The following is a 27,103-nucleotide window of genomic DNA, read 5'->3' as shown; positions in this document are numbered from 1 at the left end:
CATCAAATTTCGTTTTTAGTTTATACGTTTTTTAAATATTTATTTAGATACCTGTTGATTTTTTTTTGCACAATTTTGTGACACTTAAGTGATGTAGATGCGTAAATAGACTTCTTGTTGGTCATTGCATCAGACGGTTTTAAATGGCAGTACACTGGAAGTGTTGGAAGTGTCCAATATGGGATTGGAAACCACTAGTGGGATGTCAGCGTCAGGTGAATAAAGAGAGGGATAATGTTGTCGATAGCAAAAGTAAGCTATTAACAATCCCAATAAGGAGCCACAAAGAACATCTATTTTCACAAGAAGTAATAATTGTAAGAAAGACATTTTGAGCGAAAGAATTTGAGAAATAGAATAAGGACGTTTTTTTTTTCTTTCTTTCAATCGTACCTTGCCAATGGTGATGATAGTCACATGTCCTACTCAAAGCGACGGTCAAGGCTATCAGCAATGGTAAAAGCGATGCAAGAAAACGGAGACTTTGGCCACGTCCTTTTTCGTTGAACACACCCAATTTACCGGCCATGTATAGACTGATGAAACCCAAACTGGCAAAAGAAACTGTGTGGTAATAGAGGGGAAAAAAAGATTGAATATGTCAGTTCAAAATTAAAACATGTAAAAAGAACAAAAAACAAAACCAACATGAGGAATGCCCACTGGGGAAGCTTTTTCTTCCTTCTGTTATTACAGCTTGGTCTCCGGTACAAAGCATGGCTGGATTGGCATGACCATCTGGAAAGCAACGCCAGAAAAAATCTGGACGAGGTCTACCTTTAAGAAAAGATTTAGAAAAGGTCAAGTTATAATACCAAGAATGGTAAGCTGTTAGTATAAATTTCCTTACCAACAGTTAATTTAATAATATCTGTAACTAATCCATTGATTCCTAAAGCAAGTGTGAATGATAGCAGTGATTGTGTCACATCCAACACTTCTCTTCGAAAGAAGTACATAATGAATATGACAATTAAAGGTGCAAACACAACAAGCGGCTGCCAATAAAGGTTTTAAAAAATGTTATAATTATGTCACATAATAAAATAAAGTATGCAGTTAATTACCCATAACATCCTAGAAGGAACATAGCTTTCAGTCACTGGGTACTTGTAAAGCCATAGCTCGTCGGGGTGTATCTTCCTTTCAAACGGCTGGAGTTTTTCCATTAACCTAGTATGGAAGGTGAATTAAGTCTCATATATACAAAAAGTATTTCCTGTTATAATCAAACCTACACAAACGCCACAACCAAACAAATTCTGACAACTACTTCCATCCATAGCTGCTGATGTTTCATAAATTTCTTCCGGAATGCCGTGTTCTTCATAGCATTCACTGCTCGAAAAATGACTAATAAGGAACTGACTGAGTGACAGATATCCCTATTTAATTTTTACATGTGATGAATGCCACGACGGTGCCACATCATCTTCATTACGCGCGTCATTCGAATTTACTTTTCTTTTTGGCATTGATGTTTCCAAGATACATCATGCAATAGAATCATAATTAAGCAAATTCTAATAACAAGAAAGTTGATTAGAAAAGAAATTTTGATATATCATACCATTTTTTATCAGATTAACAAATGGAGCTAAAATTACCTTTTTTAAATAGATTTCTACTTCAAGGTAACTGTCATAGTCAACATGCCATCTGCTAGCGAATTACATATCTGCGATGTGCCCTGAAAAAAACAAAAACAAAACAATATATATATATAGGCTACATAAAAGCCAAACTTTAACGGAAATGCAGGATATCTTCTAGATCCAGCTCTAGTCATGGTGATTAATATGATGCGACAAAGAAAATTACCAGTTTCGGTAAATAAAATTACCTACATTGCACCATTATTATGTAACTGAACAGTAAAATGAAAGATGTTACCTCCATGATAGCGGCTCTATCGATTTCCCCCCGTCCTTTGCTATTATTGATAAGTACCAAGAATTCGCAGAGTCTCAGGCGAGGATATTGTTAAGAAATAGTCGTTGCGGGTATTTCAGTTGACTTATCGGAAACCAATAACTCATGTTATATTGCCGAATATAATCGATAACAGATTGCATTGAGCCTATCAGAAATTGATTAATCGGTAGGCCTATGAACCCAATGACAAAGAGAACACCATAAAAGCCGGTGCATTCCTTCCTATTACGTAAATCAAGATCATCGTGAGAGATGTCATCGTTGACGTCCTTTTCTCCGCCCTTTTTAATTAGAAAACGCAAGTCTTTTGTTTGCGTAGATTGGCAAGTTCCTCATGTAAAAGACTGAAAACTTGTCGACGTCAGGATATCTGTAAGTCTCGGAAATGAAGTTAGACTGGTGTAGCTAGGACGCATGCAATGGCCCAAAAGAGCAAAGAGTTTCTGTCAAATCCAATTAAAAGCATACCAATGATCTGCGCTGTAAACAAAAAGTGTTTCGACTCCTCGTTCAGCAGGGAAAAGAAAAATGGGGGGAGGACGGAAGCCAAACAAAAAGGATTGTAGTAGTCACACAAGTAGAACTGAGTAGCAACTAGGATAGTGCAAACGTGCACATCCAACCAGTGCTCATCATCTTGTATACTTCAAAGCTGTTTTGCACGTTTTCCTTTCAGTCGGCGAAACGTGACTAGGTTCTGCGTCGTTTGATCGCAGCGATTCAGTCGACAGTCAGACTTGAATTCGGTCAGTTGTCGGCAATAACTTCCTCGCTCAACATTCCTTCTCCAAGAAAACTCACGACTAATAGTCATGAAACTGTCTTGGAAGCAAGGTATTTTTTAAAAAACCCCTTTCAGATTAATTTAACCAAAAGTTTACCGTGTTTTTTTTCTTTCTCTCTCTAAGGGTTGGGTGTTTGGGCAGCCACGACCTCCTGTCTGCTTTTAGCTGTTTGGCTCCGTTACTACCTGACGGATAATGGTTTCATTAAAGAACCCAATCAGACGTACGATTACATCGTTGTCGGTGCTGGAACATCAGGTTGCGTACTGGCCGCTAAACTGGCGGCTTCAAACAGCAAAGTCTTAGTGATAGAAGCGGGTGGTGAACCGCCCTGGTACAGTTGGATCCCTATTGTTGCACCCATCCTTCAAGGCTCAGAACAGTACGACTGGAGATTCCGCACCGTTCCACAAAAATTCGCAGCTGGAGCGCTCCACGGCAACGTAATTAAACTAGATTCAATTTAAATATGAAAAAATTTTTAAATACAAGCGTTTCTTAACAGCAAGCCTTCTGGCCACAGGGCAAAATGGTAAGAATCTTACAAAATTTAAATGTTTTGTAAATTTAACGAACCCTATCGATCGGCATTGACTTGGCTTCTCACAGGTTGGTGGTAGTGGCCAAATGAATTTTCTGATTCACGCTACGGGATCGCCGTCTGACTATGACTCGTGGAAAGTTCCTGGTTGGGATTCACACACAATGAAAACAGCATTAGACGGACTAACTTGCTGGACAAAGGGCATTGTAAAACCTTTCGTTGCTCGTCCTTCGTTTCTATTAGATGGTGAATCCGAAATGTGCAGGGCTCCCGTATTAGCTGGTAGGTCACGGGAATATTCTTTTACGTACACACATTTATTGATTTTAAATTTCGTAATAAAAAAAAATATAAATTTGAAAGAAATAGAAAATTCAACCTCTTGCAGCGAAAACGCCCAGCACTTCCAGTGCCCATCGGCGGCCGTTAAATTGCAACGTGTTAACGCGACAGAAAAACCACTCCTCAAGGCTTTTTTAGACGCTGGACGAGCCTGTGGCCATTCAGTGTCCGAAATGGATCGATGGAGTGATACTGGATCTTTCATGGCTTCTCATAACACTATAGACGGAAAGGCAGGCCAGCGTTGGAGTACCTATTCGAGCCACTTGATGCCAGCCATGAAGCGCTACAGTAATCTGCACGTCTTGACGAAGTCTTCTGTAACCAAACTCGTTTGGAGACGAAATAAGGTTATTGGGATCCAATACCTGGACGCTGACGGGCGGATCAAGCACGTTAAAGCAGGCAAAGAGATCCTCCTCTCGGCCGGAACCATTAAAACCACTCAGATACTTCAACAGTCCGGGATCGGACCACCACACGTACTAGAACCCTTAGACGTATGAAAAACCATGATTAGTGCAATTGAAAATAAGAAATGGAGTAATTAAAAAATGAATCTATAGATACCTATCAAAGCTGATCTTCCAGTAGGAGAAAATCTTCAGGATCATCTTCAAGTTCCTCTTTTCGTCGAGCTCAACGCCTCAGTGAGTTTGAACATTGTCAAGATGTTGCATCCCCGACAATTTTGGAATTACATGGTCCATGGGAAGGGAGCTCTGGCCACATCGGGGATTGAAGGCATCGCTACACTCACTAAAAAAAGGGAAGATGGCAAACCTTCGGAGCCCTACGGTATGTTGATTCTTTTTAACATGGGATCAATCAATGCCGATGTCTACACCTCTGTTGCCAACATCAAGAAGGAGGTAAATTTTGACCCGACTTTCATGGTTGAAAAACAAGGTTGACGCTAACAAAGTTCCTCTTAATAGGCTTTCCATCGATGGTTTCCCAAGAGCAGTAGCTTGTCTCAAGAAGGTTTCGTTCTTATTTCTATCTGCCTGCATCCACGCTCACGCGGTCACATACGAATAATATCACCTGATCCTATGCACCCACCTGAAATCGATCCTGCGTACTTGAGCAACGACTACGATGTACAGTGCAGCATCGACAGTAAGGACAAAGCATTACGACCTAAAAGAAATCATAAGTTTTCAGTTTTTACAACGTGCGATGGCTCTATCGTTTTGCAGCCATCAAACAAGGTGTCGAGCTTTTAAACACAGATTCCTTCCGCGCATTGGGAGCTCGAGTACATTGGCCGACTTTTCCTGAATGTGGAAGCAAACAAGGGATTGAGAATCAGCGTTATCTGGAATGTTTAGTACGAACGGCTGCTCTAACTATGTACCATCCAGCTGGAACGGCTACTATGGGACACAAAGACGACCCAGATGCAGTGGTTGATCCTGAGCTCAGGTTTAAACTTCAATATGAATACGAATATGGCTGAAATTTTTACCTCTACAGCAATTATTCTTATCAAATTCAGGGTACGAGGAGTAAACGGTTTGAGAGTTGTCGATGCTAGCGTGCTTCCTCGTCTACCATCCGGACCGCCAAACTCCGTTTTGGTCGCCATGGCAGAAAGGGCAGCTGATTTTATTATAAATAAACATTAATAATAAGTGAAAGAAAGTGTTTGACTGGATTACTGAAATAATACAAAATTTCGTTGGAGCACATTTCGAATAGACAAGTTTCGAATAATGTAGCAAAGCGATGACATTAATCAGAAGACTCTAAGACTTCCTCAGATTTTTCGTCGATTGTTGCTTTTCCGGGGAATTTGCAATAATAGACTTCTTCAGTGCTGGGCGGAATGACACCGTTCCTCTTGTAAAATACTTCAAAACACTGTTCACACAAGTTCACCGGTTTTGTGGGCATCTGATCGTCGTCAACGTAATAGCTTGAATAATGAGAACAATAAAAGGTTATCATTGGACACTACGGCCTTAAACTAACAGTAATCTACCTAGAGTCATGCACATCGCACGCAAAACAGTACATGACTTCATTTTCCGTTTCCACGACGAGTGGATATTCGTCAGGGTTTTGTAAATCTTCTGGGTCCATTAGCCTATTACGCGACGTAAACTTAAGCGTTGAATGCATTCATTGAGAATTAGTTTACCTTGCATCCAAAAAAGTGACGAGATGTTCGCAACTGCCAAGATGCATAAAGACGTAAGGGAAGCCGAGGCGAATCTCTAGATCGGCAATCTTGCATTCTGCCATGTCTCGATTCTCAAATGGACCCAACTTCATTTCTGGTTTCTCTTTAGCCCAGCGTTCTATCACCTCACCATAATTGATATTCGTAAGGACTCGGCCATCATAATAGAATGTATTCCCGAAAAAGAACATTCCCGACTTGATGTGATCCTATGAACAACAACGAAGACGAAAATTAAACGAAGACGAAAATTAAACAAAGACCAACAGTACACGTTATAGATTTTCTTTACCTTTATCGGTCCTGCTTCCCCAACCGGTAGATCGTCATTCATGCACTTTTACGTAATAAGTTAAATTAGTTCTTATTATTTTTGATTTATTCACTTAGTTACTTTACTAACCTTTATTTTATCTCTGAAGTCAACTAAATTTTGGGAACCAAGTAACATAAAGTCCTGTGCATGTGCAACTCTGTAGCACATATCAAAAATAGCGAAGAGAAATTATTTATAGACCAAAACCAATAAAGCTTGTTATGCTTAGTACTTACGTGTGTGAGCCCATGTGACTTCTGAAAGGCCTAAACACTCTGGCAATCATAACAAATTCTTTGGGTAATTTGACTTCAGAAGATGGGTTGGGCTCTTGTTTCTATATTCAAACTTAGATTTATAACTATGTTTGACATAAAAATAGATTGAACCTAAACTTACAAATGTGGGTATTGACATTTTTTTTAGATCCCTGAGTTTCTTCTCATATTGCAATGGATGTGCCTTAATAGCCTTTAATTCAACGGCAGTTGCCAGTGTTCTGGTAGCTTTCTCCAGCTTATCATCTGCACCTAAACAAGATTTTAAATACCAACGTTTGACTTAAGAATGCTTAAATTGACTCACTCATGGCTTCTGATCTGAGTTTGAGTTCCAATGGGTCTACAGGGTCATTCACATTTTCAAGCTGTAATATACTGGCATAAACATAAAATGTTATCACATTTATCCCAAAACACAAATGATTAACCTACCTGCATTTTTGCTCCAAATCTGTGCATTCGCTGAGACTTATACCCATCATACAAGCAATTTTTTCTAACGTGGTGCTTTTGGTTTCAAGTTCGGCTTCTTGCTTGTACAGTGTTTCACTCAAGACTTTTTTATATTCCACGAAGTAATCATTACATTTGAATGACTGCGAAACGTAAGGATAGCTCTCTACGGGGTACGTTTCTTCCATTTTGACTTTACAAAATTTATTTATTTAAATAAGAGAGAAACAACTCAAACAAGTGCCCGCCAAATCTTGCACATGCTTCTTTCAAATGAATTGTTGATTCCAGATTCAGATTCAGATTCAGTGTTCAGACACGTGTGATGTTGCCAAAACTTTGATTACATTTCAAAAAGATAAAATAATGTTTTTTTTAAAACCTGAGCTATTTTTTTACTGTAATAATATCAATGAAAAGTTCTAATTTATTTTAGTCAAAAGGAAGAATTCAAGAATAGACAAATCAGGCAACAGTAACCGACAAGCGACAACCAGCACGTGGGAAATTCAGGTTGTCAACAAGTTTCGTCTGTAAAGTTTTTGCCACTTGTTTCTCATGTTTATTTTCTCGAAATAATATGGCATCCAATGTCAACGAAAGAGACACTGCTCCAAAAAAAGCTGCAGATGCTGTATTCGTCCCTACTCAGGAACATGGATTCAAGAATAAAGTGCAAGGTAGAAAATTACACCAGGGTTAATTGGGAAGTTGTTAATTGTATCTTTATCAAAAATTATGTTTTTCCAAAATCCTAAGCATCATGGCTTGAACGGAAATAGATATTTCTGGGATAAGCAAAAATAAAACGTTAAATTTTGCTTTAATTTAAGGATATGATTGGAGCCAGGGTTTGGACTATGGAAAACTTATTGGATCATACATAACTACTGGATTCCAGGCAACAACCTTTGGACTTGCAGTAAATGAAGTCAACAAGATGGTAAATTATTAAGAATTTTCAGTTTATATAACTCAATTTTACTAGCTTTATTTTGAAGCTTGCAAAAAGAATAGAACCTATACCAGAGAGCCTTGGCCTGGATGAGTTTGAGGAAGATTTGTTTATCAAGCGGAAGTCAAACTGCACCATATTTTTGGGCTACACTTCCAATATGTGCTCATCTGGCATTCGTGACACAATAAAATTCTTGGTGCAGAATAAACTTGTGGACTGCATTGTGACGACAGCTGGAGGAGTAGAAGAAGACTTCATCAAGTGTCTTGCGCCGACGTTCGTGGGAAATTTTGAACTTAAAGGATCAACTTTAAGAGAAAGTGGGATCAACAGGATTGGCAATTTGGTGATACCCAATGACAATTATTGTAAGTTTGAAGACTGGGCAATGCCCTTGCTTGACGAGATGGTAGCGGAACAGAAAGAAAAAGGAACAAAATGGACACCTTCCAAAATCATTGAGAAACTCGGTCGTGCGATCAACAACCCAGAATCGGTTTATTACTGGGCCGCTATTAACAATATCCCAGTGTTTAGTCCCGCGTTGACAGATGGAAGTTTAGGTGATATGATGTATTTTCATTCGTACAAGAACCCTGGTCTTGTAGTGGATATTCTCGAAGACCTTAAAAGGCTTAACACGATGGCCGTCAAAGCTTCCAATTCGGGAATGGTCATTTTGGGCGGAGGTCTCATTAAACACCACATTTGTAATGCCAACCTCATGGTACAGAAAAAGTTTCATAGTCTGTGTTAAAGAGTATTTGTTAACTTTAATGCATACTGGAATTTCAGAGGAACGGTGCAGATTTTGCTGTTTTTATCAACACAGCTTGCGACTTTGACGGTAGTGACAGCGGAGCTAAACCAGATGAAGCGGTTTCATGGGGGAAAATTAAGAAAGACGCCACACCCGTTAAGGTAAAAACAAATTGAGTACTATAGAGTTGCTTAGAAATCTGGATTTAACCTTGTGGAAATTGACAGGTCTGTGCAGATGCTAGCCTTGTTTTTCCGATTTTGGTGGCTGAGACATTTGCCAAACATCATTTTTCATCAATTCCCAAATAATTCCTTATCCGAATACATAACATGGGCCAAATTTTTCTTGAATTTCTTTATTAGCAGAAGTTTTCTTTACATCTGGACATGTTTAAATTTAAGTACCTTCAAATATTCACGCCCAGCTTTACGCTCCATTATTACAGAACCATGCCATTTGTAAGACTTCATGACTTTAAAAATATCATCTTCATCATTTTCTTTCACGATAAGCAAATAGAATGTACCGTTAGGTGACATGATCTGCGGTATTAGGGGGAAAAGACGATCCATAACTTTTCTCCCCCGAAGCCCACCTGCCCAAGATAAGGCGATGGGTGACTTTGGATCAATTTCACTTTCATCCGTTGGAACGTATGGAGGATTAAACACTAGCACATCAATTTCATTCTGAATTCGGGATAAAAAAGGTCCAACTAAGTCACAGTTAACAACTTCCAAGCTGACACAGTTTCTACTAGCAGTTTTACGAGTCACTTGGGCAGCATGTGAATTAATATCTACACTGAAATAAGCACAGCCAGAACCAAGACATTTGGCTAATCCAGTTAGCACTATCCCAGATCCTGAACCTATTTCAAGACAGATTGTTGGTTTAATGGCTTTTATGTATGGAATTTCAGATTCCAGAGCATCAAGCATCAAAAAAGAGTCTTCTGCTGGTTCATAGACATTTTCATAGTCACTGCTGCTTATATGGGATAAATCTGGTGTTTCTATCTTATCCATCATGTGGGGGATTCTCTGAAGATTGGCTTTTCACAATTTCTTTTGCTGCTAGTTGATGTATTTTATTCAAGCGATCCTAAGAAAAAATAAATGTTTTTGGGTAAAATTGATGGATTTTTGTCTGGAAATTACCTGAGCATTTTGAAGGATACTGTTGACTATTGTTATCCTTTTCCTAGCATCCAACAATTTTTTTATGTATGATTCCAAATCGATGGGAGACTGCTGATTCTGTGCTGTCACTTTAAGCTCTACCGACAAATTTTCTATTTGATTGCGAAGCTCAGCTTGGCTTTGCCTGGATTTAATTTTAAATAATTAGAATCCCACAAAACAGTAACATAATAGTAATTCAGCACTTGCTGCGATGAAGGAATAAGCTTTTATTTACCTAGTATTTTTTATGGAATTTTCCAGGCAATCAACTGTAGGTTTGAGTAAGTTTAGAATCCCTTCTGTCAACGAATCTCGGGTGGGGTTATCGCCGAAATCTTCCGTTCCGTCAACAGAAGTACAAGTTGATGTTCCGTCTTCCATTAAGTTTCAGAGGATATGCGAAAAACTAATGTTAATAAGTTTGTGATATGGATTTGTTAAAATAGGACATGTATCTCAATCTCCACTAAAGTCCTGACAGTAAAGAATACCAAACATCGTCTACTTTGATTGGCACCCAACTGCCACCTGGTGATCAATTCTCAGAATCCTTTTTAATCTCATGGTTTTTGTATTTCTTGATTAAACCGATGCGAATATTAATTGAACATTCCGAAAGCAGCGCGTTTCTTTGTTAGCTGTTGTTTCAACGGAACTTGAAATTCAAAGAATTCAAAACCTAACTGAAATCAAACCACAGATCCAGATTACAAACGACTTCATCGGCATTCTTCCGGCTCGAAGCAGTAACCTTCCCCTTTTAATACAACGTTGGACTGTTAACCGTTCATAATTACTTGCAGTGCGTACGGAGAAAGCGTGAGAAGTATCTGCACCAAGTTCTAGTCATTTCTGGATTAAATGGCACCTAAAAGAGTGACGCAAATCGGTGGTATTTGTTATCCTCCCCATACAAAGCCTTACTGGAAGAGCCCTGTTTTCCGATCACGTTGCCGAACGACGAGACGATTTAACAAGCAATCTTCGACATCAAAAGTTTGATGCTTACTGCCGAGATAGCGAGTGGCTGCTTAGAATGAGATATTTTTCAGGCCAGTGTGCTCAAACAGTCGACGTCGTCTCTCCGAGGCAATATATTCAGCTGTCCCCGTTCAAGTATCACTCAGGTTGAAAAAGCATCGCCTCTAAGCGACACTCATTTTTTCCGGCTCCAGGTAAAAAAAAATTCTAAATATTTCCTTGCTTTTTTCACTTCTGGCTAAGAAGCACCCTTCTTTGTTATCTGTGTAGGTGGCCTGAACCAGAGTCCAGAATGGCACCTAAAGATTCAAAAAAAAGGGGAAAACTAATTTGGATGACCTTAAACGCGAACTGGAGTTGGATGAGCATCGTATACCCGTCGAAGATCTCTATCGTCGTATGAAATGTGATCCGATCAAGGTTAATCGCGCTCTTTAATCATTTTATTTTTAAATTTGCAATACTTTCCAGAAATTGGGTTTGTATTGAAATAGTGTTAATAAAGGTATTACTTAGGAAAGATTATGTATGTTTAAAATTTAAACGTTTACTTATTGACTCGCTGTTGGCTCTGGGCGTGAGAAATCCTTGAGACTACAAACAAAATTCCTTTCAAATTGCTTCATTAAAATTCTGTCGTCGGTTGGTAATTGGTGAGGCAACAGGCATACCAAATGTAGAACCAGGGAAAACTAGACGTATTCGGTTAAGGCCGTATGTTTTTGGTTTGGAAATTGGATAGTACTAGCAAAGCTGATAGCTCCGTCACCTTAGGAATAATGTAGATATTATGGTTATTGAAAATTGATAGATAATAACTGCATTTTGTTAAATTATGTTCAGGGTTTGACGACAGCACAGGCAAAATCCAACTATGAACGTGATGGTCCAAATGCTCTGACGCCTCCAAAGACAACGCCTGAATGGGTGAAATTCTGCAATCAACTCTTTGGCGGTTTCTCTATGCTCTTGTGGATCGGTGCCATCCTTTGCTATGTCGCCTACACCATTGAAGTCACAAATAATCCAGACATTCTTGGCGATAACGTGAGCCATTCAATTATTTCAAAGCCTACTTCATTGTGTTAATTTTCATTTTTGATTAAAGTTATACCTAGGTATCGTACTGACCACTGTTGTAGTCGTAACGGGCGTCTTCTCCTACCTACAAGAGAGGAAAAGTAGCAAAATCATGGAGTCATTCAAGAACTTGGTCCCTCAATTCGCCCTAGTTATCCGCGATGGCCAAAAGATAACCATCAAAGCTGAACAGCTGACCATCGGCGATCTGGTGGAAGTCAAATTCGGGGACCGTATTCCTGCCGATATCCGTATTTTAGAAGGGCGCCAATTCAAAGTTGATAACTCGTCACTAACGGGAGAATCAGAGCCCCAGAGCCGCAGCCCAGAGTTTACCAACGAAAATCCTCTTGAAACAAAAAATTTGGCTTTCTTTTCAACCAACGCAGTTGAAGGCATAACTTTTTTGCTTTGATAATACCTGTGATAATGACACTTGAATGACCGCTATTTTGTTCTGGATTTTATAGGTACGGCCCGTGGAATGGTGGTCAACATTGGCGACAACACGGTGATGGGTCGCATTGCTGGTTTGGCTTCTGGACTGGAAACAGGCGAAACCCCAATTGCTAGGGAAATTGAACATTTCATCCACATCATTACAGGAGTAGCCGTCTTCTTGGGCGTCTCTTTCTTCGTTATCGCCTTGGTTTTGGGCTATAACTGGTTAGAGGCTGTGATCTTTTTAATTGGTATCATCGTAGCCAATGTGCCAGAAGGTTTGTTGGCCACTGTGACTGTCTGTTTAACTCTAACTGCCAAACGCATGGCAAAGAAAAATTGCTTAGTCAAAAACTTGGAGGCTGTAGAGACACTTGGATCCACATCAACCATTTGCTCTGACAAAACGGGAACATTGACCCAAAATCGCATGACAGTTGCCCACATGTGGTTTGACAACAAAATTATTGAAGCTGACACTACTGAAAATCAAAGCGGTACATGCAGAATTATTAGCAAGCTCAAATACATTTAATTACTGTAAGTGACTTACAGGTGCCCAATACGACAAATCCAGCACCGGATGGAAGGCTTTGTCCCGTGTCGCCTGTTTATGTAGTCGCGCCGAATTCAAAAATGGACAGCAAGGTGTTGCTATTATGCAGCGCGACGTTAATGGCGACGCTTCTGAGGCCGCATTACTTAAATGTATCGAATTGGCTACCGGCGAAGCCATGGCCATTCGAGCACGTAACACCAAAGTTTGTGAAGTTCCATTCAACTCCAGCAACAAGTACCAGGTGTCCATTCATGAGAATGAGGATAAGAAAGACGGTCGTTATTTCCTGGCCATGAAAGGTGCTCCAGAGAGAATTCTTGACCTCTGCTCGACAATCTTTATCAATGGACAGGACAGACCTATGGATAATGAAATGAAAGAAGCTTTTAACGCGGCTTACATGGAGCTGGGTGGAATGGGTGAACGTGTCTTGGGTTTCTGCGATTACCATTTGCCTCTTGATCAGTATCCCAAAGGCTACAAATTTGACGCTGATGAAGTTAACTTTCCCATCAGCGGACTACGTTTCGTCGGTCTCATTTCCATGATAGATCCACCTCGAGCTGCTGTTCCCGATGCTGTTTCCAAATGTCGTTCAGCCGGCATCAAAGGTATTCAGCTATTGAAAAACAAATTAGAAAACTTTTAATCCAATGAAACAAAATCGTGATTTATCTTCAGTTATCATGGTGACGGGTGACCATCCTATCACGGCCAAAGCTATTGCTCGTTCCGTTGGAATCATTTCCCACGATAGTGAAACGGTTGAAGATATTGCCCTCCGTTTGAATGTACCAATCAACAAAGTCAACCCTCGTGAAGCAACAGCTGCTGTCATTTCTGGCTCTGAGCTGCGCGATATGGATGCAGACCAACTTGACTCCGTTCTACGCCATCACGCAGAAATCGTTTTTGCACGTACATCCCCTCAACAAAAGCTCATCATCGTCGAAGGTTGTCAACGTGCCGGTGCTATTGTGGCAGTAACTGGGGACGGTGTTAACGATTCGCCAGCCTTGAAGAAAGCCGATATTGGTATAAATTCGCTCTATAATTCACCTATTGTGACGAAGCATTAAACGGGACTGTGGATGATTGATTGCAGGTGTGGCTATGGGTATCGCCGGCTCAGATGTTTCCAAACAAGCTGCCGACATGATTTTGCTGGATGACAACTTTGCTTCAATCGTGACCGGTGTAGAAGAAGGCCGTCTTATCTTTGATAATTTAAAGAAATCTATTGCTTACACGCTCACTTCAAACATTCCGGAAATCTCACCGTTTTTGGTCTTCATCTTAGCCGATATTCCGCTGCCATTGGGCACTGTTACTATTCTCTGCATCGATCTCGGAACAGATATGGTATTAGTTTGCTAAAGCCCTTGAAATAATTTCAGAAATTACTTAAGACTGTGTGGATCCTCGCAATTTAGGTGCCGGCCATTTCATTGGCGTACGAAAAGGCTGAAGCAGACATCATGAAAAGACGCCCACGTAATCCGAAGACTGATAATCTTGTTAACGATAGGTAAACAATTATAATTTGCTTTTCTTTCACTGCGACTCACAACTAAGAAATACGTTATTTAAAAAAAAAATCATAGGTTGATCTCAATGGCTTATGGTCAAATCGGTATGATGCAAGCATCGGCCGGTTTCTTTACCTATTTTGTAATTATGGCTGAGAACGGCTTTTTTCCCAGCTACCTCTTTGGTATCCGTAGGCAATGGGATTCAAAAGCCATAAACGATCTCCCAGATTCATACGGACAAGACTGGGTAATCTGTTAAGAATAAAATTTAAGATTAATTCAATTTTGTGACTCGTTTTCTACATATCACTAGACTTACGATAATCGCAAGAAATTGGAATATACCTGTCATACAGCATTTTTCATTTCGATCGTCGTCGTTCAATGGGCCGATCTAATCATTTGCAAAACTAGACGCAATTCCCTCTTCCAACAAGGAATGCGCAATCATGTTCTCACCTTCGGTTTGTTCTTCGAGACTGCCGTCGCATGCCTCCTCTCCTACACCCCTGGCATGGACCAAGGTCTTCGTATGTATCCTCTTAAGTAAGTCTTTTTGTATCCATTTTCATCTAATATCAAAGTTGTCATGAAAATGCATGATAAACACTTATCTTCGACTAGGTTGAACTGGTGGGTACCCGCTATGCCTTTCTCCATACTGATTTTCGTTTATGACGAGATCCGAAAGCTAATTCTTCGACAGCATCCAGGGGGATGGTTAGACAAAGAAACCTACTACTAGGACACAATTGTTTTGAGGCGATTTCAAACATCCTCCTTGACAGCTGCGCAAGGGCTGAATGAAAATATTAAAAAAAATGTCTCTAATTAGTCCAGCGATAAAACGCATTTGTTACATTATTCAACATCAAGTAATAAGATGTGGTTTGAAATCATTAACCACAATAACGCCCATTGAACAACTGTAATAGCAAACATAACTGCCCCTGTTCAAAACAATCCATTTATGATAAATATAGATGTGTGACGTTGTCTCGGACCAAACAATTTTTTTTTTTTATTGTGACTGTGCAGTATGAGATATACTACTATTGCCACCTTTTTTGGAACTTCTTGTTTCATATACATAGGGTAACTCATGGTAACTCCATAGTTGATTACAGTTTAGAAGTTATGGTGGTCAAAATACCTGAAACACCAACTACTGGTAGGCAATCATGTAATGTAAATTGGGCAGCCATAGTTGTTAAATTAGCAACAGTATGCAAGAATTTGATACAATAAACATGCCTATAGGGTTTTTAAGTAACTTATTTTACTGGTCATCAAAGCTCAAAGTTTGGCAGGGTCTATACTAAATTGATTAATTGTCAAACCTGAAAGTTATGACATGGCTATGCTAAAACTTTTCTTGGATTGGTGGTCTAAGAGTATTCTACAAACGTAGATAAGAATCCCACAATTAGACACATTAATACATTTTAAAAAATTGCGAAATTTCGGAAAGCCAATTCCGTTTTGTTTGTAGCTGCCCAGAACGGTACAGGCTTCCGTTATGTCTTAGATAGCCACTTTCTGAACTCGATGTCCTGTGTTGAGTTCACCCTTAAGATGGCGGAAAGTTCCGCATACGATGGGAAAAGATTCTGCGGCACTGCGCAGTGAGAAGCCACTATAGGAATGTTTTACTCGGATTAACCGGGGAAACTGGAAAAGAACTGTGCTAGCTGGCTAACAGGGGAAAAAAAAAAAATAAAAACGGGAAATGAAATACATGGAGAATAATCTTGCTAAATGTGGTACTCAGCCTAGAAAGGAACACCGTTGCTTTGAAAAATCAAGCCGTAACGATGAAACCTTTAGATTCAACCATTTCCAATTAAACGACGAACAGATCAGTGCCAAAGGAGCCAAAAACTACTACAACAACTTAGCACAAGCATAAGTCAACATTAGTCCGCGAAAGCTTCGGATTTATGAAATACTAAGGTTTAAAAAAATGTTTCAAATTTCGTCGCACGTTTCTTTGTAAAGCGTTACACTTGATCATTTTCCAAGCTACCAATTTCATTTTGATAGAAAAAAAAAATTGCAAAACGCGACTGCGACACGCAATCAACTAACATATAAAAAAGGTTGGTAAAAACGATTACCTGGACTCAGGTGCATGTTGATCGGAGAAAAGACGATTGTTGGCTGAAGAACATCTGAAGGGAGACGGTTGACTTTATCACCTCGGAAACTTCGTTTAATGATTTTTCCTTCCACAACCAGATCGACGAGTTACATTTAACATTCTGCACAGCAATCGACCACTCTAAAAGTCTTCATGTAATTGGTGTTTATCAAAAGTGTTGATTAAGTTGCCGACGTTGTTCAACTACGAAACAGCCGAGAAGAGAGATGAAATGTTTCCGACTTACGTCATAGCAACTTGTCGCCATGCCCATAACCGGCTTGAACTTACACTGCTGCTAGCTTATTTCTCACCATATGTGACTGCAAGAGGCGGAGTAACCTGATTTGGAACCAACTCTAACACTGTATGGCTACGGCATTGGAGAATGCATTACTGCTCCGAGCTGCAAGGATGCGGATTGACTAGATGGAAACCTGGATCTAACTGTTGAATACCAACAACTTAACTTTCAGGGTGACATCATCCTACTGGATGTTTCAATTAACGTAGGACATCGGTTTCAGAATTCTCAAAGCACTCCAGAAAATTCAGTGTTTGCGTTACTTCTGACGGAATCTACACTAATGGTCAGTATCCTGTGATTTTTGTTAAACAACTGGAGATCAAAACAATAATGACGTAAGCCCTCTTACCTGTTTCGCTTGGTTGTCCCCAGAAATAGATCCGGTAATGGCGCCCGTTTTACTATTCACGAGCCTGACGATAACTTGTTTGAACACGAGAAATGTTTGCATTTGTTATTTTCTGAGCATATTCAACATTTTACTATGGCGTTCACCACCCCCCCACCCCTTAGTTTAGCATTGGTTGTTTTGCTTTAGGTTACCTAAGTAGTTAAAGTTTGAACGTTTTCTCATGTACTAGCCCCCGATTAACTACAGCACCTTATTGATAATAAGGTAACAACAACTGTTAATAAAGTATTGGATAGCGAGTTAGCGGGGAACAATAAGATTAGCGAGTGAGATGGAAACAATTAACGATTTCTACAGTTTCTTTATGAACCACTCTACATGTTGCAAAATTCCGACAGATAACTTTGATTGCTGATTGTATCATTACTTTGCCTGCTCTTGGCCATATTTCTTTTGATGCGAAAAATTACAATGCTATATGAATTCTGTCTTACGTGGACTGATTCGGCAATTATTAAATCAGATTAGTTACGCGGCTACGTTTTATCCTGGTCTCGACTCGCTAGCGTTTTTCCCAGCAAAGATTTGGGAATTTCCCTCTAATCGATCTTGAAATACTTATTTCCTTATTCTTCGAGACACAACAAACGGTAAGAAGAAAAACCAACAAGCCATACAGTTACCAAAGATTGAATCCGCTTCCAACTGGCTAAGAGTAGTATAAAAGTGGCGTTTTGTTTTCCCTTCTAATGACAACAGGCGTTTGTTCCGTTTAACAGGATGACGGAAACTGTAGGGCGAAGTTCCGCGAGTTCCAGTCGATTCTGGACGAATGGGTGCCTACACCTAACTGACTCAAGTCGGAAACAATTCATTACTCTCTTCAATCACGTTCGTCTAAACGGTGAAATGATTTGACAAAAACTTTGAACGATACCAGTTCGATAAGTACTTCACGGCTAGCGAAGTGTTACATGGAATAATAGATTAACCGGTACAAGGCATCACCAAGGTGATAAAGTCAACTATCTTTATCCAAATTTTCTTCAGACTGCGAGCGCATTGCCTCCGAGCGACACGGTACTCCTTCCTGCTCCAGGTAAAGACATAGTTGATTAATGTCCTACTGGTCGTCAAAGTTTGTAGTGGACTTCTACCAATTAATACAATATTTGATTTGCAAATATCCAGAATGGCTCCCAAATCCAAAAAGGTAAAAAATTTAGATAACCTGAAAAGGGAATTGGAGATGGATGAGCATCGGATATCCGTCGAAGACTTGTGCCGACGCTTGAAATGTGATCCAATTAAGGTGAAAATATTTATGCATTTCTCTTCTGGATATACTTAGAAATAAAAAGAAAAAAACCATAAAAAAACAAAACAAAGAAAAAACAAATATTTTTCTGTATACGTACTTAAGTTTATCGAAGTATAGTTTAATATAAGTGAAGTCTGCAATCCTTTACATTCTGAAATAAGTTTGCGCTTATTAAAGTGAGTCGCTTTTCCTGTTTGATAAAAGCAGAAATTAAAAAAGCATTTTCTTCACTCCTAAGTGTAATCTTAATGCACCAAATCACTTTCAGATATTCATTTATAATGCTAATTATTATCACAAGAATTACAGAAGTTAACGTCAATTAACCTGAAATACTTACGTAGGGTTTGACGTCAGCTCAAGCTAAAGCCAACTTCGAACGTGATGGTCCCAATGCCTTGACACCTCCAAGGACAACGCCCGAATGGGTGAAATTCTGCAACCAACTCTTCGGAGGTTTCTCCCTGCTATTGTGGGTCGGTGCTGTCCTATGCTACTCGGCCTACGCAATCGAAATCTCGCGCAATCCTGACATTCTAGGCGACAATGTAAGCTGTCTTATTCAACAAAAATAAAGAATTAAAGCTAATCAAACAGCTTTCTACAATTTTTAGTTATACCTGGGTATTGCACTGACATTCGTCGTTGTGGTGACTGCTGTGTTCTCCTATTTCCAAGAGAGGAAAAGTAGCAAAATCATGGAGTCATTCAAGAACTTGGTCCCTCAATTTGCTTTTCCTAGTTATCCGCGATGGCCAAAAGATAACCATCAAAGCTGATCAGCTAACAATCGGAGATGTGGTAGAAGTCAAATTCGGTGACCGCATTCCCGCCGACATTCGCATTTTGGAGGCACGACAATTCAAAGTCAACAATTCTTCATTAACCGGTGAATCGGAACCACAGAGCAGAAGTCCTGAGTTTACACACAGCAATCCATTGGAAACCAAAAATTTGGCTTTCTTTTCAACCAACGCAATTGAAGGCATGTCTAATAAATCAAACCACTAAAGACCAGAAATTAAACTCAATAGATGAAGCTTGCTGATTATGTGTTGACTTACAGGTACAGCGCGTGGTATAGTCATCAACATCGGGGACAACACGGTGATGGGACGCATAGCTGGATTGGCTTCCGGACTGGAAACGGGCCAGACGCCGATAGCTCGAGAAATCGAATATTTCATTCACATCATTACGGTGGTGGCTGTTTTCTTAGGTGTCACTTTCTTCATCCTCGCCATGCTTCTGGGTTACAGCTTCCTCGAGGCTGCCATCTTCTTAATCGGTATCATCGTAGCTAAGGTGCCAGAAGGGTTGTTGGCTACTGTCACCGTCTGCTTAACACTCACGGCCAAACGTATGGCAAAGAAGAATTGTTTGGTGAAGAACTTGGAAGCCGTTGAAACATTGGGTTCAACTTCGATCATATGTTCCGACAAAACCGGAACTCTGACTCAAAATCGTATGACAGTTGCCCATATGTGGTACGACGGTAAAATCATCCAGTCTGATACAACAGAGAATCAATCGGGTAGCTGTGACTGTACCTTAATCCTACACTTGATATTATTAGTTATTCTTAAACAATGTTTCTTATACCATTTCAATAGGCGCACAGTACGATAAAACTAGCGCAGGCTGGAAAGCTCTGTCCCAGGTTGTTTGCCTTTGCAGCCGTGCCGAATTTCAAGGTGGACAGCAAGGTGTTCCCATAATGCAGCGCGATGTTAACGGTGATGCTTCCGAGGCTGCTTTACTCAAATGTGTCGAATTGGCTACTGGCGAAGTTATGGCCATTCGAGCACGTAATGCCAAAGTCTGCGAAATCCCATTTAACTCCAGCAACAAGTACCAGGTGTCTATTCATGAGAATGAAGATAAAAAAGATGGTCGGTATTTCCTGGCCATGAAAGGTGCTCCAGAGAGAATTCTTGACCTCTGCTCGACCATTTTCATCAACGGCCAAGAGAGACCTATGGATAATCAGATGAAAGAGGCCTTCAACGCGGCCTACATGGAGCTTGGTGGGTTGGGTGAACGTGTGTTGGGTTTCTGCGATTTGCATTTGCCTCTTGATCAGTATCCCAAAGGCTACAAATTTGATGCTGACGAGATTAATTTCCCCATCACTGGGCTTCGCTTTGTCGGTCTCATTTCTATGATTGATCCACCTCGAGCTGCTGTACCTGACGCCGTCGCCAAATGCCGTTCAGCCGGAATCAAAGGTATACGAGTCCCTTAGCTCTCTGTAATGTAAATTGAAATAATTAAATGATATTCCACTAGTAATCATGGTGACTGGCGATCACCCTATCACTGCCAAGGCTATCGCTCGTTCCGTCGGAATTATTACGCACGACAGTGAGACTGTCGAAGATATTGCTACCCGTTTGAATGTGCCAGTAGGAAAGATCAACCCTAGAGATGCCACCGCCGCAGTCATCTCCGGGACAGAATTGCGCGACATGGACGACGCGAAACTCGATGCTGTTCTACGTAACCATTCAGAAATTGTCTTCGCTCGAACATCGCCCCAGCAAAAGCTCGTCATCGTCGAAGGTTGCCAACGTGCCGGTGCAATTGTTGCCGTAACTGGAGACGGTGTTAACGATTCACCTGCCTTAAAGAAGGCCGATATCGGTAATGAATCAATTTTAATCTCTTAAGCGTACAAAAGGAAAAAAAAAAACCTTAATTTGTATATCGGTCGTTGTAGGTGTGGCCATGGGTATTGCTGGCTCGGATGTGTCCAAACAAGCTGCAGACATGATCCTGTTGGACGACAATTTTGCTTCAATCGTTACTGGCGTCGAAGAAGGCCGTCTCATTTTCGATAACCTAAAGAAATCTATTGCGTACACACTGACGTCTAAAATTCCTGAACTCACACCATTCTTAGCTTTCATTAGCTTCGGTATTCCTCTGCCTCTGGGCACCGTCACCATCCTTTGCATTGATTTGGGAACAGACATGGTATCAATCAATATATTAATTATGATAATCCAAGCGGTTTCTGAAGGTTTGCATTCACCCAGGTTCCGGCCATTTCACTGGCTTACGAAGAAGCCGAATCAGATATTATGAAACGGTATCCGCGTAATGCTCAGACGGACAAACTTGTCAACTCTAGGTAATAATCAATCAATCTGGTATCTATACACTGTAACTGAAATTTAATCGAATACGAAAATAGATTGATTTCCATGTCTTACGGCCAAATTGGTGTGATGCAAGCGTTTGGTGCTTTCTTTTCCTATTTCGTCATCATGGCTGAAAATGGCTTTTGGCCAATGTACCTCCTGGATCTGCGCAAGCGATGGGACTCAAAAGCCATCAACGATCTCCCGGATTCCTACGGACAAGAATGGGTACTCTATAATGTATAACTGCACACTTTCCTTTTTATCATATCGCATTTCAAATGTTATCAGACTTACGAAAACCGCAAGCAATTGGAGTTCACATGCCACACTGCCTTTTTCATTTCGGTCGTCATTGTCCAATGGACTGATTTGATCATTTGCAAAACCAGACGTAATTCGCTGTTCCAACAAGGGATGCGCAACCACGTTCTCACGTTCGGTCTCTTCTTCGAGACGGCCGTTGCATGCTTCCTCTCCTACACTCCCGGCATGGACAACGGTCTTCGTATGTACCCAATCAAGTAAGTTTCATCTTTTTATGTCAAAGGCTAAATTCATGGCCGTCAAAGTTCGCTTTTCATCTCTGTTTCTTTAATGTAGATGGAACTGGTGGTTACCTGCTGTGCCATTCGCAATTTTAATTTTCGTCTATGACGAGATCCGTAAGCTCATTATTCGACGCCAGCCAGGCGGCTGGGTAGAACAGGAGACCTACTATTAGAAAGCGTTTGTTGCGAGGCGATAGGAAACCGGCCCATCTACTACAGACTGCATACTCGTCCTTGCTATCTGAAAAGATCAGAGGTGACATCACGGGTCATAAACTATGTGAAGAGCACTGCTGTAGTTGCAGATATAATGTAATATTGGTGAAAGAGGGCAATAATAAACCAAACTACCTGTACAATATCGGTCTCCATTACTGGCCACAGACGGCGGTTGTAGCACTAAAACCACGTGTACGAAACGGTGAAAATCAAAATTGGCCTGGGCAGTAAAAATGAAATAATATTCTGAATGTGACTACGAGTAGAAAAAATGTTAACGGAACGATTGAAATGGTTCTAGTAATTACCCTGAAGTATTTCCTCCATGACCACCAATTTAGGCTAAGGCCAACCAATTTTGCTTGTTGATTATGTCAAAACAGGCGTTTTGAGCATCTAGCTTGCCTGCCAACAACGGCATTTCAGTAAGAAGGCGTAACGGCCTGGAACACCTGTTGGGGAAGCATCCTTACAACCTCCTGGTACAATTATCTTTGTTCATAGGGAAAACCTGTATGACATGCAAATAATCAACTGCCATCTGAAAGTAATCATAGAAGTACCTACTGAACAGGCAATTTTCCATTCTGAGTGCCAAAAATTTCTCTAAACCTGTAAATGTTTTGATAAAACAATTTCACACATAAGTTCAGCTACTTAATCAACAAGTCCTATGAACAGTATACCATTGACTTATCAGTTTACAAGCTTAAGTCCTACATAGAGATAAATTAACATATTTTAACTGTTAACATCCTTACACAAGTTCAATGGTACATTAGTTATCATTGACCAGTGTGTGTCCGGACAGATGTCAGGAACTTGGTATAGATTCAAATATTTTGGGGTAATCCAAAAATTTCTTGAGATTTCTTAGGAGCTCTAAGGTTTTGTAGGGACATCATACTTTCAGCACACACAGGAAGCTGTAATGACAAAATAACTAGTATCAGTCCTGTAACATGTTCTGTGTTTCTCAAATCACAATAATCTACCATTTGTTCCAATTTATGGACAATATAGGATACGACAGTATATAAACGAGAACAAACGATTTCGATACATCTACTGGAATGATTTGAGGATACTTATCAAGTAACCTTTTTTTCTATGGGCACACCTAAATCATTAACTGGTAACTCAGACAAGAATCTTTCCTTTTTTTCTTAAATTTTCAATGAGCTTGAACGTTATTATCAAATATATCAGCTCTTACATTACCACAATTAAAAAATTTTAATTAATAGTTGCTGAATCAATTGTTACCTTGCTCTTTCAACCTTGACACCAACAAAATGAACCGCCATCTTGATGATATGGCGACTTCATCGCTCTCGTACGATGGCAAGATCTTGTGCAGAACTAGGCGATAGCAAGGTATTAACGGACACATAAAATATAAAAATACGAATATTTCCATAATTACCTGGGTAAAAAAATTTTCATTTCCACCATGCTGATCAAACTAACTATACGACTTATCTCCTCTTAGAAGGAGAGTGACGGGCGATTGACCCGACTAGAGGCTACAGCAAGGCTACAGCATAAGCTCTGGTACGAATCGCGTTACGCGACCATGAGACAATCTCTAATTCGCCATCAACTTGAATATTTGCAGTGAACGAGCAAAAGCCCTCGTGATTAGAAGTCTTCACTATTTCATGCTTAAATTGGCAAGAAATCAAATGCTATCAACTTGAATAGTCGCTTCTAGAATTAAGTTGACGCAAAAATGTTCATGAGCCTCATTTAACGTCTGACTCGCCAACGTGCCTGAGCAATAATGGCGGTCAGCGGATATTAGGCGACGTTGTCAATCGTTTGTTAGCCATTAAAAAAAAACGAATATAGATATTTAAAAAAAAAGTATTTTGTTTGAAACATAAATTATTGATCTGAATAGATAGTCTGTGATTGTGCACTTGTATGTGACAAGATTTCATTTACAGGTTTCTGAATTTAAGAAACAAGAAATGATAAGAATAACGGTAATGCAGCGGCATTAGTCGTAATCATCAATGCTTTTTTCCACGTCGTGGTCTTTGCCATTGGTGTCTCGCCATATGAAACCGGTCATCGTATTCCTCAGTATACCGTTTTGATCAACAATGACAGACTGGTTTTCTAACTGCGGTACGCTATTACACATAATCAGGTCATCATCGGTAAGAATGGTGATGTAGACTGGGTCGTCAGGGTCTTGATTTGAAGACAGCCGGAAGGACTGGAAATCTCCGGGGTAAATGGGCGTAAAGTCAATTCCTGCAGTACTCCCGATCGGTGAGTTTCTTAACGTCACGTGCTTGCGTTCGCCAACAACCCTTACCCAAATGGTTTTGCTGTAGGCATTGGCCACGTTCGTGATGCTGTAATCTTGCTTGCTCTCTCCACCACAAACTTGGCCCATCTTTACGTCCTCCTGTGGAAATGCTTCATGTAACTCAACTGACCTAGTAACAATGCTGTCTAGATGCATATCTAACTACTGGAAGGCTTGGGCAGTACATTACCTGTACCAATCTAAGTTTTGACCCAAGAAAACAAACTGGTGCACCGTATTTACGACGAATGTGAAATGGTTGTTGACGGGTCGACAGCGAAAGTTGCACTGGTGAACTTGACCCTCAAAAACATCTAAAAACGAGGTGGAGGAAGTAGAGGGCAAGGTCATGGGAACAAAACCTAAACAAGATCAAAACAACCCTACAGTCTCAAGGGGAATTGAGGGTAGAAAACCGAAAGGGACTTGGTTTTGGCGGTAGAATCCTCAGACTGTGACCCTTTCGGTTCACAGCTCTGACAATATTCCGAGAAAATCAAGATTTCCTTCTGGCCTTTTTTGCTTGAAAAGAAACGTAACAAATTATGTCATTTCTGCTTCGCAATGGCAACGATTAAGCATTTCCGAGCAGTTCTCATCAAGCTCTTTGTAAAGCTTTATCTGATGGCATCAAGGATGAACCGCAGACCAAACTAAACACATCTTGTTCGATTCTCCTACCAAATATCAGTAAACTTTTGCCAAGATGCATGGAATAGCTGGTGGTTTGGTCTTTATAATCAATCTTCACTGAGACAACACCCGTGATAGCCGTTGGCTATGAATGTGCTCCACGTCTTGCTCACCTTCTTTCTTCCATGTAATGTAATTCAGATCTTGATTTGATTTAGCTTGATTTTACATTTATATGTAAATGAAACATGGCTCTAACCTGCCAATTAACGTGTTATAGAGAGCGAACAACTGTAGGGCGACTTGTTACCTATTTAATCGCTAACTTAGACTGACAAGTTAGTTTTACGTAAAAGGGTTGCCTGTAATCCAAGTCCCAACAGCTGGTCAAAAATCCCATGTAATTTGTTGAAAATTCAAAGACAAGATTGTAAAAGTATTTTTTAAGAATCACAGAACCTCCAACGTGATGGGAACATTGCCCAAGAATTCTCTACAGCCTTGCTTATGGTGATAAGAAAGCGTGAGTTCAACGACCGGAGAAGATCTTGACAAATTTGGTGTAGTGCCGAAAAAAGAAACACGGAAATCGAAAGCAAAACTTTGTGTTGGATTTTTCAAAAAAGATAATGTTGTCCTTTTTCCTTTGCGTTTAATATCTAAATTTGTAGGATAATTAACAAGAGTATTGTGAACAGTTTGAGTAAGCGTAACGTAGACAAATTATGTAATCATAGCGTTTGTAAGTTTACTACTCCGCGTCATCCGTGTACTTCTTGCAGATGGGGTAGTACAAAGTCGGTGGAATACAGTCACTGATGTAAAAATGGTTGTACCCAGAGGATTCTTAAAATGAAAGAGAAATTTTAATTGCTAAGATCAAAACAGTTGCAAGGTAACGTTAAAAATGTACCTGTATAAGTGGTCGTCATTGTTCTCGTTTCTGTTACGGTTTGCACAACAGTCCGTGCCTTAATTTTTGCAACCGACAGTAACGATTAAAATTAGCTAAGCTTTTCGGAACATTGGGCTTGAATTTTATTACCAGGCCAAGTGCATTGCTGAAACGATCCGTGAATCGTCGGAGGAATCCGCTGGATTGTTGACGGCCATTTTCTTCTAACGTTTCTTTCAGAGACGGCATTAATAGCCGGTCGTCTAACTTTAGCAATTCCAAATCTTTGTCGTTTAAACGAGACATAGCTGGAGCGTCTGTCACTTCCACCCTGTCAATATTTGCCCCGAAATTTAAAAGTTGATTTAGAACAAAACTTAAGATTTGATTTAACGTTTTACTTTTGCACGATTGACGGTTGTACGCCGATTTCCGCTAACTCAGCTGGCGGAATACGTGACCAATGGGCCTGTCTTCCGACACAAGGTCTCGTCGCGTTGACTAGAGATATGCACAGTGTCGGTTTGTTTTCAAATGCTATTTCCGTCACTGCAACTGTAACTGTCCTGGCTATAGATTCGATCCTTTGACGTCCTTGTCGAGGGATTTCCAGTGACAACCCGGATGCGAGTAAAACGATAAACATCCAAATGAGTCCCTTGGAAGGGCAGCAGCAACACTGGGAAGCTTCCATCCTGTCGTAAGGTTTGCAGGTGAATGGCAAAGACAACACGATGAAAGAAAAAAGGGTTTCAAAGAATGAAACTATCGCCTTCTTGATGGAACGAGCAGATAGTATTTGTGAATGCTGTTCGTATGAAATGGTCGGTTTGTTGGAATTTAAAATCCTCTTTGGTTTTTTCGTCATCTCGCCATGTAG

General features: G+C 40.2%; 8 protein-coding genes and 1 long non-coding RNA gene across 34 annotated transcripts; 3 read left to right on the top strand and 6 right to left on the bottom strand.

Annotated features, from left to right (window-relative positions):
• Window positions 1-12: 12 nt before the first annotated feature.
• Window positions 13-1,394, bottom strand: LOC116926664 (phospholipid phosphatase 5). Its single transcript, XM_032933594.2, has 6 exons — window positions 1,239-1,394; window positions 1,068-1,173; window positions 851-998; window positions 649-777; window positions 394-564; window positions 13-293 (listed from the first exon to the last, which is right to left on the bottom strand). The coding sequence occupies exons 1-6, from the start codon at window positions 1,328-1,330 to the stop codon at window positions 130-132; spliced, it is 810 nt and encodes a 269-aa protein (XP_032789485.2). The 5' UTR covers window positions 1,331-1,394; the 3' UTR covers window positions 13-129.
• A 1,155-nt stretch (window positions 1,395-2,549) lies between these two features.
• LOC116926658 (neither inactivation nor afterpotential protein G) lies at window positions 2,550-5,295 on the top strand. Of its 2 annotated transcripts, none has more exons than XM_032933585.2 (9): window positions 2,550-2,769; window positions 2,844-3,163; window positions 3,226-3,252; window positions 3,330-3,546; window positions 3,634-4,106; window positions 4,173-4,478; window positions 4,545-4,728; window positions 4,809-5,034; window positions 5,108-5,295. In XM_032933585.2, exons 1-9 carry the CDS (start codon window positions 2,748-2,750, stop codon window positions 5,235-5,237), a joined length of 1,905 nt encoding a protein of 634 aa, XP_032789476.2. In that variant the 5' UTR covers window positions 2,550-2,747; the 3' UTR covers window positions 5,238-5,295. The 2 variants fall into 2 exon arrangements, with proteins under 2 accessions (XP_032789476.2, XP_032789475.2); XM_032933584.2 differs by having other exon boundaries at window positions 2,553-2,769; window positions 3,628-4,106.
• Window positions 5,126-7,129, bottom strand: LOC116926660 (snRNA-activating protein complex subunit 3). 3 transcript variants are annotated; one of them, XR_004396206.2, is made up of 10 exons: window positions 6,824-7,129; window positions 6,696-6,766; window positions 6,510-6,640; window positions 6,347-6,447; window positions 6,198-6,267; window positions 6,087-6,131; window positions 5,753-6,003; window positions 5,594-5,698; window positions 5,271-5,527; window positions 5,126-5,211 (listed from the first exon to the last, which is right to left on the bottom strand). XR_004396206.2 is itself a non-coding variant. In XM_032933587.2 (9 exons), the coding sequence occupies exons 1-9, from the start codon at window positions 7,030-7,032 to the stop codon at window positions 5,344-5,346; spliced, it is 1,167 nt and encodes a 388-aa protein (XP_032789478.2). In that variant the 5' UTR covers window positions 7,033-7,129; the 3' UTR covers window positions 5,126-5,343. The 3 variants fall into 3 exon arrangements, 1 of the variants encoding a protein (XP_032789478.2); XR_004396207.2 differs by having other exon boundaries at window positions 5,282-5,527; XM_032933587.2 differs by having other exon boundaries at window positions 5,126-5,527.
• A 203-nt stretch (window positions 7,130-7,332) lies between these two features.
• LOC116926662 (probable deoxyhypusine synthase) lies at window positions 7,333-8,904 on the top strand. Its single transcript, XM_032933588.2, has 5 exons — window positions 7,333-7,524; window positions 7,678-7,787; window positions 7,846-8,529; window positions 8,598-8,723; window positions 8,790-8,904. Exons 1-5 carry the CDS (start codon window positions 7,425-7,427, stop codon window positions 8,871-8,873), a joined length of 1,104 nt encoding a protein of 367 aa, XP_032789479.2. The 5' UTR covers window positions 7,333-7,424; the 3' UTR covers window positions 8,874-8,904.
• Window positions 8,905-10,255, bottom strand: LOC116926665 (methyltransferase N6AMT1). Of its 2 annotated transcripts, XM_032933598.2 has the most exons (3): window positions 9,985-10,255; window positions 9,726-9,891; window positions 9,452-9,669 (listed from the first exon to the last, which is right to left on the bottom strand). In XM_032933598.2, exons 1-3 carry the CDS (start codon window positions 10,128-10,130, stop codon window positions 9,586-9,588), a joined length of 396 nt encoding a protein of 131 aa, XP_032789489.2. In that variant the 5' UTR covers window positions 10,131-10,255; the 3' UTR covers window positions 9,452-9,585. The 2 variants fall into 2 exon arrangements, with proteins under 2 accessions (XP_045033160.1, XP_032789489.2); XM_045177225.1 differs by lacking the exon at window positions 9,985-10,255 and having other exon boundaries at window positions 8,905-9,669; window positions 9,726-9,868.
• A 758-nt stretch (window positions 10,256-11,013) lies between these two features.
• On the top strand, window positions 11,014-15,345 carry LOC116926657 (sodium/potassium-transporting ATPase subunit alpha-B). Its single transcript, XM_032933583.2, is given in 12 exon segments — window positions 11,014-11,047; window positions 11,050-11,150; window positions 11,574-11,777; window positions 11,839-12,205; window positions 12,281-12,748; window positions 12,807-13,421; window positions 13,492-13,845; window positions 13,916-14,172; window positions 14,244-14,338; window positions 14,415-14,589; window positions 14,656-14,888; window positions 14,967-15,345. Coding segments are annotated over 12 exon segments (3,015 nt in total). The 5' UTR covers window positions 11,014-11,022; the 3' UTR covers window positions 15,088-15,345.
• Window positions 15,346-17,340: 1,995 nt separating this feature from the next.
• LOC116936119 lies at window positions 17,341-24,152 on the bottom strand. 22 transcript variants are annotated; one of them, XR_006649697.1, is made up of 21 exons: window positions 23,802-24,152; window positions 23,642-23,737; window positions 23,137-23,301; window positions 22,943-22,987; window positions 22,684-22,886; window positions 22,508-22,595; window positions 22,226-22,397; window positions 21,903-22,156; window positions 21,678-21,817; window positions 21,497-21,625; window positions 21,354-21,411; window positions 21,156-21,237; window positions 20,775-21,085; window positions 20,065-20,711; window positions 19,527-19,972; window positions 19,083-19,469; window positions 18,803-19,015; window positions 18,560-18,652; window positions 18,373-18,487; window positions 18,079-18,294; window positions 17,341-17,991 (listed from the first exon to the last, which is right to left on the bottom strand). It is a non-coding gene; the product is annotated as an uncharacterized LOC116936119 (long non-coding RNA). The 22 variants fall into 22 exon arrangements; XR_004401588.2 differs by having other exon boundaries at window positions 21,156-21,303; window positions 21,356-21,411; XR_006649688.1 differs by having other exon boundaries at window positions 20,065-20,324; window positions 20,402-20,711; window positions 21,156-21,625.
• Window positions 24,153-24,271: 119 nt separating this feature from the next.
• LOC116926656 lies at window positions 24,272-25,082 on the bottom strand. The gene is made up of 2 exons (XM_032933582.2): window positions 24,886-25,082; window positions 24,272-24,825 (listed from the first exon to the last, which is right to left on the bottom strand). The coding sequence occupies exons 1-2, from the start codon at window positions 25,044-25,046 to the stop codon at window positions 24,378-24,380; spliced, it is 609 nt and encodes a 202-aa protein (XP_032789473.2). The 5' UTR covers window positions 25,047-25,082; the 3' UTR covers window positions 24,272-24,377.
• An 881-nt stretch (window positions 25,083-25,963) lies between these two features.
• Window positions 25,964-26,889, bottom strand: LOC116926655 (the record flags this gene model as incomplete). Its single annotated transcript, XM_032933581.2, is given in 4 exon segments — window positions 25,964-26,174; window positions 26,242-26,299; window positions 26,374-26,554; window positions 26,625-26,889. Coding segments are annotated over 4 exon segments (599 nt in total), but the record flags the coding sequence as incomplete, so codon positions are not given.
• Between the last annotated feature and the right edge of the window lie 214 nt (window positions 26,890-27,103).

The sequence above is a fragment of the Daphnia magna genome, linkage group LG7 (assembly GCF_020631705.1).
Source record: "Daphnia magna isolate NIES linkage group LG7, ASM2063170v1.1, whole genome shotgun sequence".
Classification (NCBI taxonomy): domain Eukaryota; kingdom Metazoa; phylum Arthropoda; class Branchiopoda; order Diplostraca; family Daphniidae; genus Daphnia; species Daphnia magna.
Note: the sequence above shows the minus strand (reverse complement) of the source record. Positions and strands in the feature narration are given on the sequence as shown.

Bases quoted from the DNA above. Each gene is read 5' to 3' on its own strand.
- LOC116926664 (XM_032933594.2), bottom strand. From the start codon at position 1,330: ATGAAGAACACGGCATTCCGGAAGAAATTTATGAAACATCAGCAGCTA. The intron at 1,174-1,238 runs GTAGGTTTGATT...CTTCCATACTAG, and splicing joins TGTTTGGTTGTGGCGTTTGT to GTTAATGGAAAAACTCCAGC. The intron at 999-1,067 runs GTAATTAACTGC...CTTTATTGGCAG, and splicing joins TTCCTTCTAGGATGTTATGG to CCGCTTGTTGTGTTTGCACC.
- LOC116926658 (XM_032933584.2), top strand. From the start codon at position 2,748: ATGAAACTGTCTTGGAAGCAAG. The intron at 2,770-2,843 runs GTATTTTTTAAA...TCTCTCTCTAAG, and splicing joins GAAACTGTCTTGGAAGCAAG to GGTTGGGTGTTTGGGCAGCC. The intron at 3,164-3,225 runs GTAATTAAACTA...GTTTCTTAACAG, and splicing joins CTGGAGCGCTCCACGGCAAC to CAAGCCTTCTGGCCACAGGG.
- LOC116926660 (XM_032933587.2), bottom strand. From the start codon at position 7,032: ATGGAAGAAACGTACCCCGTAGAGAGCTATCCTTACGTTTCGCAGTCA. The intron at 6,767-6,823 runs GTAGGTTAATCA...TGTTTATGCCAG, and splicing joins GATTTGGAGCAAAAATGCAG to TATATTACAGCTTGAAAATG. The intron at 6,641-6,695 runs GTGAGTCAATTT...AATCTTGTTTAG, and splicing joins ACTCAGATCAGAAGCCATGA to GTGCAGATGATAAGCTGGAG.
- LOC116926662 (XM_032933588.2), top strand. From the start codon at position 7,425: ATGGCATCCAATGTCAACGAAAGAGACACTGCTCCAAAAAAAGCTGCA. The intron at 8,530-8,597 runs GTACAGAAAAAG...CTGGAATTTCAG, and splicing joins TTTGTAATGCCAACCTCATG to AGGAACGGTGCAGATTTTGC. The intron at 8,724-8,789 runs GTAAAAACAAAT...GGAAATTGACAG, and splicing joins AAGACGCCACACCCGTTAAG to GTCTGTGCAGATGCTAGCCT.
- LOC116926665 (XM_045177225.1), bottom strand. From the start codon at position 9,596: ATGATGGATAAGATAGAAACACCAGATTTATCCCATATAAGCAGCAGT.
- LOC116926656 (XM_032933582.2), bottom strand. From the start codon at position 25,046: ATGACCTTGCCCTCTACTTCCTCCACCTCGTTTTTAGATGTTTTTGAG. The intron at 24,826-24,885 runs GTAATGTACTGC...CATTGTTACTAG, and splicing joins CAAAACTTAGATTGGTACAG to GTCAGTTGAGTTACATGAAG.